The following is a 13,615-nucleotide window of genomic DNA, read 5'->3' as shown; positions in this document are numbered from 1 at the left end:
AAGGAAAGAAATTAGTCTGTTTGTTAATGTATAATAAATGCTACAAACAACGCGAAACCAAGAAAAGTTAACTTTGATTAATTCGACGTAGACTAATCAGATTACAGGCGTAGATCATAGATAGCACGATCATAGCGAGTGTAGCGAAGATTCAAGGTCTAGATCACTTGACAGCATAGCAGATACCACGTGAGAAATGCGCGTTCGAAAATGGAGATGCGAAGCTTCAATGGGCGTAATTAATGGCACACGAAATGCCGTAGTTCCGGCGGAAATGTGAATAGGCACACGGGCGACGTGGATATCGGGTGAGGGGGGGGGGACTGGCTCGATTTCCTGCGTAATATGCATGTTCGATGGAGGTTTATCGACGACCGAGGACCGATGGCCGTTTTCTATCATTTTTTCCCTGGAAATTGACGATTCTTTGAAAATATCAGCGAAAATTTGGTGTAATGGGAGTGGTTACCTTGAGTAACGAGAAGGTATTCCAACGGTCTATATTATATATACATATAAATTATTTATTATTTGGTTTGCCATTCGTTGAAAGTGGCTCGCCAAAGCTTATATTATTATAACTCGCCGAAACTTTTCGACACTTTGTTAGCATTGCAACGAGTTAAAAAATTACAAGCTACTTATTTTTCCTATTACTCAATTTTTTTGTCGTTTTGGCAACGGTTATACGCCTTGATAAAATTTACTTCTTTACCTTCTACAGTTAAAGACGGTTATACGACGAACAATTTTCTTGCGTGACGTCGGTAATAGGGAAGATTCGAGCACTCTCTCGTTCTTAACTGCGTTACACCAGCAAGCTTACTAGGCTTTGTCTTCACACTGTACTTGTTGACATTTCTGTAACCGCGATGAATTCGAAGGAAGCAGATTATAACGTTCGTTGCGTGTGGCCGTCGTGAGAAATTTGATCATCCCGAATGAAACTTTTAAGATGAGACGATAAAAAAACGATAAAAGACGATGAAATCTATAGCGTAGCGAATTTTGCGTTAGTAAATTTTACTGACTGGTATATCAGACCACGAGAGGACGAATACGAAAGATTCGTTTGTGATCCTTCTGTTAGTACATGGCCGATTAAATTAAAAGGATTTTATTAATAATCAGCATTGACTAACCGATTTATTAACTATTGCCAGGAGGAGTAACAGCAGTGACTTTCGACCCAGCATTGTCCGACTCTTTCATTAGAACCCGGCCTTACATTTCCTATTACTCGTTTCTTATCGATACGGCTAGCAGGTTGCATCTGCCTCCAGCTGACAAGTTCTAAATGTCCGATTTTCCGTTTGACACCTGGCAACCTGGGATTATGAAGTTCGCTCGGAGAATACGGTTCTAGGTCGGGGCGAAGGATTCTGCCTTTTCCCTGTTATGGCACGTGGTTTCAGGCAATGCTGTTTCGGATGAACTACGTCAGACCGGCCGGATGACGAGAAGCCGGATTGTTTGCAGATAGAATGTTCGCGTGGTTAGACTTACGGTAAACGGAGCGAGCGATAAGTTGCGAAACTCGGCGAGTTCATTTGGAACAGAAGCAGAAGTTAGATCGTTTGGGGCATAGATCGCAGTGGAGAAATTTCAGCTGCTACTGTATTTCAATTATTACTCGTTGTTATTACACGTTATTATTCTTTCGTATATTTTCCATGAAAATGTTAGCCAAATTCTTCTTCTACAACTTGAATGCTATAAAAAGCGATTCTATCGTAGTAACTGACTACAAGTTGCTGGTATCGCTGGCAAAGTTGAAAAGAGTAAGTTGATTTTGAAAAGGGTAAGCCCATCGTAATCAACGTTCATTAATTATCCATTAATTCGTTATTAAAATATTTCTGTCGTCTCTCAATTTCTTCAATAACATATAGATACAACACCGGACGTTGTTAAGCTAATAACGATAGTACGAAAAGTACTCTGTTACCCGAAATTTCCATCTCGGAAAACCGTCAAACTAATCGTTATCGCGTTATTGCCTTTCCCACACACATACACATATACACATATACACATAAAGTATCAAATATTCATGGAAGAGACCGAAGAGAACGCTGCTTCCTCCGCGTAATTCCACTTCAGACGAGTATAATATACATTATTGGAGGCCAGGTCGCTGGCTGTTTGCGTTTTGCTTCGAATACCCGGAGAGAAAGACGTTTTTCGGCCAAGCTAAATATGCGTACAACTTGTCTCGCCCGGTGCTCCAACCACCGTTGTTTGCTTTAACGTTAAAAGCGTACCCTGTCGCTCCGAACAGGAGGAACGTTTATGCGAAAAGTTTGCACGTGCGTATCCGTCTATCGTACATCCGGCCATCTTTCTTCTCTTTTCTTCGCGTGCAATTATCTTCCAACATAGGTTCGCAGACGTTCATATTGCCGAAAGCACGGAATTCACGTTCCTAGAAGTTTGGTTGTAGAAATTAAGACAAGTGTTTCCCTTCGTCGCGAACGGATAGTTCTAATAACGTCGCGCACGAATATCGAGCAAAGTATCTGACAAAACGAATGCATGTCGTATATTAGTCGATCCACGAGTACAAAAATTGGCATTGTCCTTGTCTTTTCTTTCCATTAATTACGAACTGTTTAAATATTGAAAGACAATGCTATCTGGAGTTTTGTTCAAAACGCTTCGATTGCTGTTAAGAATATTAAAATTGTGTTATTTTTCTTAAATATTAATATACAACATTGAGATCGATCCGATGGGAATTGTGATTTGTATGTATATCATTAATACGCGCGGCAAATGTGCAGAATATTTCACGTAACTAATATCTCATGGAGCGGTCATAACTTTGAAACGATTAAACATAGAAGAATCTTTTTTTTCTAAACATAAAATATCTATTTACATTAATTTTTAGATTAATTTTTCAAACTAATTTTTCAAACTAAAGAAACTAAAGAGAGAGAGAGAGAGAGAGAGAGAGAAAAGACTTGGACTGCTCCATTTAAAACAGAAAGGTGGTTTACGGTTTATCGTATCTTTTTTTATTTTGTGTCGTTTCAAAGGGATAAACCGTTCCAATTAGTTAAGATATTCGTTATGCTAAGTAGATAGTCGTAGAAAGAGCGCAAACGAATTTAAAAGATCGTTTAAGAGATCACTTTGCATAAAAGAACATCGTATAAACAGAGTGATTCTATTCCTATTCGGTATTCGTGTAGTTATAATAGTTTCAAGTTTTATCGGGATAGTAGAGGTCTTCAGATACGTATATTTTTCTTTCTTTTTAATTAATCGTACATTAATCGTTAAAACGAAATATCTATTATACGAGTTTTCTATTATACGGATTTCTGTAAAATCCCGTCGTACTAATCTCGTAACTTTATCACGTGATAGTAACATTTGTTAAGTGTTATTACGTCTGTCGGAAAATTCTTGCCATTTCTCATGTTCATAGACTTTATACGTACGCGTGTATACATTACCATGTGTTTCCTTCGTTAACTTGAGATTTAATAACCGCTATCATATACGACCATGCCTCATGGTCCCGGCAATTTAAACATAGTCGTAAGATATTTAAGAATAGAATCTATGTTCGCACGACGCTTTTTACTCGGAATTACCTTGCAAACGATCTCTTAACTTTTCCATTCGTTCAGAGGCGCTCGATACGCACGATCAGCCAAATATATTCGGAATCATATATTTCGTGGAATCTAAGAGTTTAATGGTCCGCGTCCGTGCGATCAAATAACGGAGGATCTAAAGAGAATGATTCAGAAAATAGAGATTCATCGTCTTTCCGGTATCAGACAGGAAACATTTTGTAATCGACAAATATTAATAATTGTTTTAGATTTTAAACTTGTTGATGTTCGTTCCACAACAATTGATTCGCGGCTTCTTTCGGCTTTCGACGGTGTTTTTAACAGTATTTAACAATACAGTTTCAGATTTGCCCTGAAAAAGTGAACTGGAATGTTTGCAACGTACTATTACAGACACGATTGTAACTCGAAGAACCATAAATACACGTATATCATTGATAATTGTGTTACACGTAATGTTATTTAAAACGCGTGTGAAATTTTTAGTGCGATATTTGACAGGTTATCCTAGTTACTTTCACGTTACCCTCTTAAAGAGTTAAAAGAGCCAGCTTAGAATTCTGCCATCTCGCAGAGAAAAAAACATCTTTGTTCGATGACGCAATGGCGAGCGAAACTGATTTTCGAAACTCCGTGGATATAAAAAAGAGTTACAATCGATATCGATAACATTGATTTTGATTTCAAGAGAACGATTCCAAATTTTTGACTTTGTCTCGTATAGAATAAGCAAAGCTTGAACAAAACAGTCCATACCCGCGGTTCTTTGATCCGTCACTCAAACTAATAAAAATCTCTTATTTAGTTTATTCAAAGATATACCGCGGTGCCCTAAAACAACATCCCAAAGACCAGAGAACAGAGAGACCAGACAGAGGCATCAGCTGGAACAAACTCTATCCACCAACTTGCCCAGCGAATCAGATCAGCGAACCTAAAATCTCCGTAAGCATCCGTGAAAGCTCACGGATAGCCTGACTTTGGCTTTTCACTCGAGAGCACGATGCACGTCGATACTCGGGTCCGTCGATACCTCTTCCGCCAGCTGTCTTCCACCTTGGAAAGCTCGAAGGCCGTGCTCGTGTTCGAACACTTGAAACAGACTGTACCCGAACGGTTTCCAGGCGTGTAGCATGCTCATAGGCAGCGAGCGCTGGAATGGAAGTCGGTGAGCCAGCGGACGAGGACGTGGACCGATCGATAGGCAGGCTCAGCACGACTTGCGGCATCGGCCGCCTTTCAGAATCGCTCAACTCGAGCGTTCGCGACACGTTCGAAGCGACCACTGCTTCTGCAGACATTTACCAGCTATCAAACGTCATCTGGACGGCGATCAAGGGCGTAGCGATCGTCAGCATTATCGTCACCGCTCTGGTAGGGAACGCGCTGGTGATCGCCAGCGTTAGAAGGCATCGGAAGCTCCGAGTGCCAACCAATCGATACGTGGTCAGCCTAGCAGCGGCCGACTTCCTCGTCGCGGTCTGCGCCATGTCTTTCAACGCATCTGTCGAGCTGACTGGTCGATGGATGTTCGGAAGGATCATGTGCGATGTGTGGAGCTCGTTGGACGTTTATTTCTCCACTGCCTCTATCCTTCATCTATGTTGCATCAGCGTGGATAGATATTATGCTATAGTCAGGCCGCTCGAGTATCCTGCCATCATGAGGAGGCTCACAGTGACTTGTATGCTGGGCAGTGCCTGGCTGCTGCCTGCTTTGATCAGTTTCATCCCTATATTTATGGGATGGTACACTACCGAAGAACATTTGGAAGAGTTGAGGAAGAATCCTCAGGTAGAGATATTGGATAGTTTTTTCGACATCTTTATTTCGGCTTTTGAAAAATGTAATCCTTTTATCCGGTAGCGAAGGTTGGATACAGACAAATTTTCCCTAATTATCTAGAAAGCTGTCGCCATCTTGAACTTTGATGACTTTTTTAATACGCGCTGTTTGGGAGCACGACTGTGAACAACTTTCTTCCAATCTTTATGCAATCGCTGCTATTAAATACCGCCAGCGCACAATTTCCGTACATAGTATTACTATAATGCTGTACACGGTATGCTCGCGTAACAGGTCGGTACGATAGTGCGATCCGATAGCCTAATAATTTTCATCCTGCGTTGATGTTAAATAGCGCGTATATCCAGTTTACGTGTTTGGTCCAAGTACTACGTTTAGGTATTATCCAAGTTTTGAAATCGTACGCTTTAAAATTCGTTCCTCGCTTCGCTTGAAATATGACAATTTCGGTCAGTACTATAATAACTAATTATACGACAGTCAACATACTACCGATTTCTCACCATCACCTGTACTAGTAACTCTGTAACAACTGTACTATAGATCAGAGATTGGTTGTTACCTTTCCTTTCCTTTCCTTTCCTTTCCTTTCCTTTCCTTTCCTTATTTTTTCGAGGAATGGAAACGCATTTATACCCACCAAGATGGTATTGAGCAGCGTGAGTTCATAATATGTGCGTAACATTCACTAAACACATTATTTCTTTGCTTTATCGTTACTTTGGAAGAAAAGAGGATGGCTTAGGACAGCCTGGAACAATTTACACATCCCTAAATGCATTCTGTATACATAACGATCTCTGTATAACGGACAACTGAAAAGATGATTAGGCGAAGGAATGGGGGACTGATTGCTTATTTCTGATAGACCTAACACAATCATAAGTGACGGACAGATGGCAGTACCGTGCATCTACTAGAAGAAGGTAAGACAAGGTAAAGGAATGTGGGTCTGATTGGTTATTTCTGAGAAACCTAATAAAATCACGCGGATAAGCACGCATATTGGCCGAAAAAAAAAAGATTTTTCTTCTTAGAAATGGGATTGTTCCTTACGAATTTGTATGTATCCGTAGGATTGGTTAAACGGGGGAGGAAATTGATTATAATACAGAAGATTAATGACGATGAAACGCCAAGAAAGAGTCGTTCGTCGAAGTTTGTTAATTTTTACGATGGATTCTTTTACGTGATTTTTACCGCTTTGTTAGTTCGATGCTGCACGATCGCGGTTCTCTGGTTCGTCTTATCCTCCTCTGTTTCTCCTTCAAGTAAGTTGCACCGCTTACGTTCCGAAATATTTTCAAGATGAAAAGCGCTCTTGTCGCTTTTGTCAACATAATATTTTTCTGCTCATTTGTATTCTACGATTTCCTTCCTCGATTTATTCTTTCCGTTCCCAATGTTTAATCTTAACTTTTAACGTTCGTCAACGTGGTAAGTTGTCTCATCTCCAACTTGTACTTTAAATATCTTCTCGCGTCTATAAATTCTCTTGTTCTCCCCATTTTTATCCCCCTTAACTTTACTCAGAACCTCTCAGCTCTCCGTTCTTAAATCAATTCCGTCCAACGTCTATTTTCGATTTCATCGTTCTCGGTACTGTCAACTTCCTGTTCCTTTACTTTCAATTTCATTACTTCAATTTCATTACTTCAATAATGAATTACTTCCTTACCATTAATTCCTTTCTTTCCATTTCCAATTTCCTCTTTCTCATTTTCAATCTTCTTATTCCCCCTTAATCTTATTTATATTGTGATTTCTCCCAATGTTACGAGTATCTCTTTTTTCCCAACGCCGACTTGCTACCTGCTGTCAACCTTCGTTTTATCGTTTCTCGTGTATTAATTTTCGTTTCCTTCTCACGATATCCCATGAAAGGTAGAGAGAAAAGGAAAACGATAAGAACACAGAATACAGAATTCTATTTAAACGTTCAATTAGTACCTAATTGAATCAAGGATTCAATTCTTTAAACGAATATCTTAGTAATAATAACTATACAAAATGTTCTGCATCTTTTAAAGTAGATTTTATACAATTTCGTTAACAGAGAATAGTTATCACAGCTATTTTTGTACAACCATTCCAGTTTCTTTACAGTACATTGTATTAAAATTCCTCTTTTAACACATTTCGCACCGGTCACATAACAATAGTTCCTTTTCATGTTATCGTTCAACCGCTGCGCTGCTCGTATAAAAGTATATGTACAATCTCTTTTTTCATATTTAATACTTGGAAAGTTACAGCAATTTACCGGCTACAATTTTTAATTGGAGTAGAAGAATTTTATAGAGAACGACGACGAGAGAAATCTTTTGCTAACGCGTATTCGCGTTTACTAGCAGGGAACGATTAAAGATGTTTAAAATAAGTCGTACGTTATTTACTTTTCCAGCGCGTATTTAAAACTAAAAAAAAAAAAAAAAAAATTAAAAGATCCCTTTACCAATACTTGAAACGAAAACAAGTATTCTAGTAGATGGAAATATTATAAACTAAACATATTTATCTGAAATATGTTATAGTTAAATCTAAATGTCGGGCATAAACCGCCATCAGGTCTCCAACTATGAAATCACCCAGTTTTTACATTTCAATCATCTTCTTATCCTTAGAATAATGAGCTGTACCTTCCTGTATCCTTAGAATATGAGCATTTTTCACAATCAATAAAATATCCAAATACATATTTTCTACTATTTTCACGTTCAACGAAATGTATCTGCTCCTATTTATTTATTTTTCTTATAGTTTTATTATTAGATGTAAAGATGACAATAGCATTGGATCATGGTCCTTTCTTAACTGTAGTTAACAACAACACGGTAGTAAAAGTAACGTGGGTAGTAAAAAAAAAAAAAACAAAAACAAAAAAATAGCATGGTTTATACATCATTTTCCAATAATCGAAGCTGCGGTTAATAAGTTTCTGATTAATCGAGGTTTTACCGCAAAATACCGTCGTAGAAAGGAGCTGAATGGCAGGTCGAAATATATTGCTCCGATAATACAGCAGGTACAATGAACCGTTCGCACAATAGACGTTCCGTTAATCGAAATTCTCCCAGTGGTTTCGACTTTCATATTTCTCTGTCCTTCGAACAGTAGCTCTTCCATAGTCTATGTGCTTACAGCGGTTTCTACATACTTTATCGATTAAAATATCGTTACATCGTTCGGTTTCAGTTTCTTTTCGTACTATTTTTCGTACTGTTTTTCGCACTGTTTTCTATGAAATATCGAGTATATCGACTAAAATTGAAAGAAATTCTTGAAAGAATTAATAATACGAATTAACGCATCTCAAGTTCGCTGATGGTTCAAAATAGAGCTAACCTCTAAGCTAATCGTCACTAAAATTTGTTTAAATACTACTTTTCCAAGCTATTTCTGCTCTTTCGAAGCCAGGACACAGATAGATATGTACGGACCAACTTGAAACATCGGAACGTTTTAATGAAATTACGTGACCGATTCGTCTCGCTATTAAAAAGAAAAATGTTTGAAGATTAAAGAAAAGAAGCAGAGAAAAGAATTCGATCAGACTCTGCTTCTTTCAAAGAGATGCCATACTTTCTCGAATACGTTCCAAATAGAAAGAAACTTGTTAGAAAATCCACTACGAGTTACTCGAATAAATTTATATTTAAAAATATCTTTCATTTACGATTACGACATTTTCATAATTACTTATTACAAATTAAATTATATAGAATAGGACCGAAGGATGTTCTAGTTTAGCCACAATCAATATTAACCGCGAATATATCTAAACACGCGGACAAAATATATTTCCATCCAATTAGTCAAAGATTCGACTTCACCACCAGAAACGAAACAAAAGATTGCATTAAAGAATCTGTCACTTTCAAAGTTCTCGTACAAACTCCAAGCAAAATAGTTTATTTATTTCTTTAAAAAACACGCTGCTATACAAATATTCTTTGCTTACTACAATCAGACCTATCCTTGAGCTCCTATGTGACCGACTCGATCCTGCGATCCTGCGATCCTGCGATCCTGCGATCCTGCGATCCTGCGATCCGGCGATCCGGCGATCCGGCGATCCGGCGACCCGCGATGAAAATAACAACGACCTATAACAATAACGTCCAACCTTCGATTAAGTGCTTCGTAAAATACAACGCGAATTCTTGAAAAGAAGAAAAAGAAAAAAAGAAAAGGAAAAGAAAAAGAAAAACGTAATAGAAAGTAAACCACGAATTCCTCGCAATTCCCTTTATTAAAAGAAAGATTGACACTTTGTGCGTGTGTCGATGAATCAGGTGTGCAAGTTCGAGGTGAATCGACCGTACGCGGTGATTAGTTCCTCGGTTTCCTTCTGGATCCCCGGTCTCGTGATGATCGTGATGTACTGCAAGATCTACAAGGAGGCTGTTCGTCAAAGGGAGGCGCTCAGTCGTGCCTCGAGCAATACCGTCCTAAACAGCGTTCACTTGCATCGGGCGTCCACCTCGAGACATCATTCCAGGGCGTCCCATCAGTTGTTGCTGCATCCGAGCGACGCCAGTGACTTTGGCAGACCTGTGTCTTACAGAACCGCCGCGGAGTTGAACGTGGAGAACGGTGAGTGAACACGCGGCTAGTGAAACATCAAAGGTTTCCCCTCTGTATATAAGTACTACGTCTTTGAATACGGACGGTATGTTTGACAGGTTTAAGGACAGCCTCGGTTTAAGGACTGCACCGAGCTTACAGTACGGACGAAACGTGTTATTAGTGTTGCAATCAGCACGAGTGCTGAAAATTGGCTAGTTTAGAATATAACAGAGAATATACAACAGAGCTTGCACTATCCGAACTAATTGCGCAGAAAAAAGTCGGATTGCGGAATTTTTCGGATAATAGAACGAGTAAAATTGCGACTGCGTTTTATACGAAAAGTGATATAAATCACCTACGTCTTTACGTTACAATACACTATTAATAAGTAAGTATTAGGACTTGCACTTTTGTGCATCATACCGTCTGTACCACACACGGTTGTTCCTATTGCTAGTTGTTGCGAATGCTATCGATTCGTTATTACTCGTCGCTGTTTTCGCTGCTGTTAAATCTCCTTTCGATTCGTTCGATAATTCATATCACTTGCATGTTGAATTAAAAACGATAACCTGGTCGAGGAATACACAGAGGGTATGACATAGTTAACTATGTATATTTAAAATATTCGTTTCCTTTTAACGTTCGATGTTGTTCGATTGTTGTTAATAATCGAACGTCCGAATAGGTTCCGAATATACCGTATCAGTTTCAAGTTTAAACCTTGGCATTTGCTGTACGACGGCGATGGACTAACGGACTGACTAATGTAATGGACCACCAAGTAATGAATCGAAACATTCGTCACTGAGTATACAGGGTGAAATAACTTTAATATAAATAACACATGATATAAATTGAATTGATTGAATTGAATTGAATTGATATAAATAATAAATAAACGTACATTTGTACTCCTAGCATATTGCGATGCATTCTGCACATTCTAGATAGATCCCTTCGTAAATAAATAATGAATAATTATTAAATATACCGAGTTTGTTCTAAACTAAACTAAATTGATATTATAATTTTTATAGAAACAGAAACAGAAGTACTAAACATGTACGAGTTCGTTCGTTATTAAGATGACACGATTACCATAGAAACACGATATTACTACAAATAATACATGGATTTAGGTTTTTACACAGGAATAAACAATATACAAATAATAAGAGTTTCTCTCGCATTGTTTCGTACGTTTTCGAAAACTCGATCATTCTTCCCAGAATCTTGCTAATAAAAGCAGCTTATTCTAGCTTTAGCTGCCAAAACAGTGTCACGTCACACTACCAGCGTCAACAATAGCCGATCGTCTATTTCCACTGCCGGTGTCTTTTCTTATTTTTATTCAATAAGCTCTCTTTCTATTCCTACTTCTGGCGAAACCCAATATTCTTGTCGTCTTGCACACAGGATCCTGAATTCGCGTTATTTATCGAGGATCGTGAATAACGCCATCGTTCTTCACCCCCATCTTGTCACTATTGCTGATCGTACGAAACAAAATCGTAAATCTGTAGTTTCCACGTTCAACATGTCGTACATTATAACGTGAGATTGCCATTCTGTCCGTTTCTCAATTGTTTGTTAGCGTAGGTAGAAGGTAGATACGATAGGCATCAAAGAGCTTGCTTGTTCGAGAGAGAGAGAGAGAGAGAGAGAGTATGTCAGCAGACAAGCGTGTAAACCATGGTTTCTCGAGTCTCAGCGCGTTTTACTTTTCAGGGATATCGTCGTGCTACAAACATCTCGAGGAAATAGGATCTAAGAATAGATTTCCTTTTCACTTAGTAATTATCCGTTCGAACGAATACTCAACTTTGGACATTTTACATTCTTCTGCATATTATATACCACGTTTTGTGTATTTGTATATCTTTAAATTCCCCAAAGTGTAATCACTGTAGCAACAAAAATCCTTTTGCCGACGATTGAATTCGAGCGTTTCCTTTCGTTTCCCTTCGAATCTGCAATTTCACTCTTGACGGAACGTTCTTCGGAACGAAGATGGCATGCACGCGGACGGGCAAACGTTTTGGGTCGCTTTTAATATCGGATGGAAATCGCAGTCAAAGCGAAGGGGAACGAGAATAATCGTGGAACGCGTCGCTGAAAAAGCGTGGGGCCGCAACTTTCGCCGCGATTTACCACTCGTGCCGTAATAATACATTCCAACGGTACCAATTATGTATTGCTCGATCAGAAATGACGTACGATTGATGTCGAAATTACCCGCGACTGATACCACGTGTAATTTTTCCATCCTTCCATATCCTTTTTTTCTCCGCTGCTTCGTCGATGATTATGCCACTTTGTTTGGAATAAAAATCAGAACGATCGGATCTTGTTCCAGGCATATTGCTACCATTTATAGCGAACGGTAGAGGACAGAAAATTAAGTAAAACTGAATTAAAAATTAAAAATTAAAACTGATTTCGGATGTATGACCCAGTGCGATTCGCGCGTTACGTGCCTACTGTAGCCTGCTGGCAGCCTGCTGTATCGTCAGCGTATTGTTATCGTTAATTTAAAATAAATTCCTATTATTACTTGGAAGCTGGTATTGGCATGTAAAAATTTATCACGTACTACATACGAAAAAGTATTAACCTATTTATGTGGATAATTAGTTTGTGGAAGATGTTTGAAATTGTAAAACTCGTCGTACGTCGATGTCAGTTTTCTTTCGAAACTGTAATCGTTACTACAATCAGTCTGCGATACATACTGAGATTAAAATATTTTCTAAACTAACGATTTCGAAACCGTTCGCTTTTCACGCGAACCAATTTTTTATACACTGCCTATACAATGGTTTATCAATAATACGCATGCTCTGTTCATAATTCTGTATCTACCTGCATATACGTATATCAGAATATGAGAATTTTCATTCATTTCTTACATATCTTAAGCTGCTTGACACGTTTTATTACTTTATGTTAAAATATTAGAATTTTCATTTATTTTCTCCTTTTCTTTTTCTTTTTTTATCGTAAGCCGTCTCCAAATTTCCCGATATATATTTCTCAAAATATGAGAAATTTCATTTTAAGATCCGCTGTCCGCTTTTACTTATCGCTAGTATAATTAATTATAAGACGATCAAAATAAGAACGAACGCCTTGTTTATCGACCCTCGAATCGAGTACATTACCGTTTTAAGTCATTTGCACAGACGTGTATGTGATCGGCTTAATGCGCCGTGTCGCGACGTTTCGTGAACGTAATTCGACGGGCAGACGGGTAAAAACGTTTTCTCGGTACCGACACCGACCGCATTCAAGGAGAAACTCGAGCTCGATGGGAACCAAGTCGCCTCGCAAGGTGCCAATCATTGTAATGGAAATAAATATCCCCTTCAGCGTGTATGTGCAGCAGTTGGATAGTTTTTGGACGAGCTGTGCAGTTTCCATGACAGTGTCTGGCAGGCGAGAAATTTTGTCTCGGCCGTCGCGTCGATGTATTTACATCTAAATTTATTTCGCCTAAATTAACACCGCTGGGAGATTCGGCGCTCGTAATAAACGCACCTTTTGTTATCCTTGCCGAAAACGCGTATCCGAGCACAGGAAAGGCCGACCAAAAGAAAAAGAAAAAAAAAAAGAAAAAAAACGAACGACAGAAGGCGATTTAGTTT

At 38.6% G+C, this 13,615-nt stretch overlaps 1 protein-coding gene across 3 annotated transcripts in view; it reads left to right on the top strand.

Moving 5' to 3' along the window:
• The window catches only part of LOC117234911 (octopamine receptor beta-3R-like), a 96,695-nt gene that overhangs the window by 63,078 nt on the left and 20,002 nt on the right, over positions 1 to 13,615 (top strand). Inside the window, exons 2-3 of one of the 3 annotated variants that reach the window (XM_033496495.1) lie at positions 4,396 to 5,384; positions 9,692 to 9,992. The exons of the other annotated variants lie outside the window; for them this stretch is intronic. Coding sequence (XP_033352386.1) covers positions 4,749 to 5,384; positions 9,692 to 9,992 — 937 coding nt within the window. The 5' untranslated portion in view covers positions 4,396 to 4,748. The remainder of the gene's footprint in view (positions 1 to 4,395; positions 5,385 to 9,691; positions 9,993 to 13,615) is intronic. 3 annotated transcript variants of the gene reach the window in all.

This window comes from Bombus vosnesenskii, unplaced genomic scaffold, assembly GCF_011952255.1.
Source record: "Bombus vosnesenskii isolate JDL3184/JDL3185 unplaced genomic scaffold, Bvos_JDL3184-5_v1.1 scf7180000013311, whole genome shotgun sequence".
Classification (NCBI taxonomy): domain Eukaryota; kingdom Metazoa; phylum Arthropoda; class Insecta; order Hymenoptera; family Apidae; genus Bombus; species Bombus vosnesenskii.
Note: the sequence above shows the minus strand (reverse complement) of the source record. Positions and strands in the feature narration are given on the sequence as shown.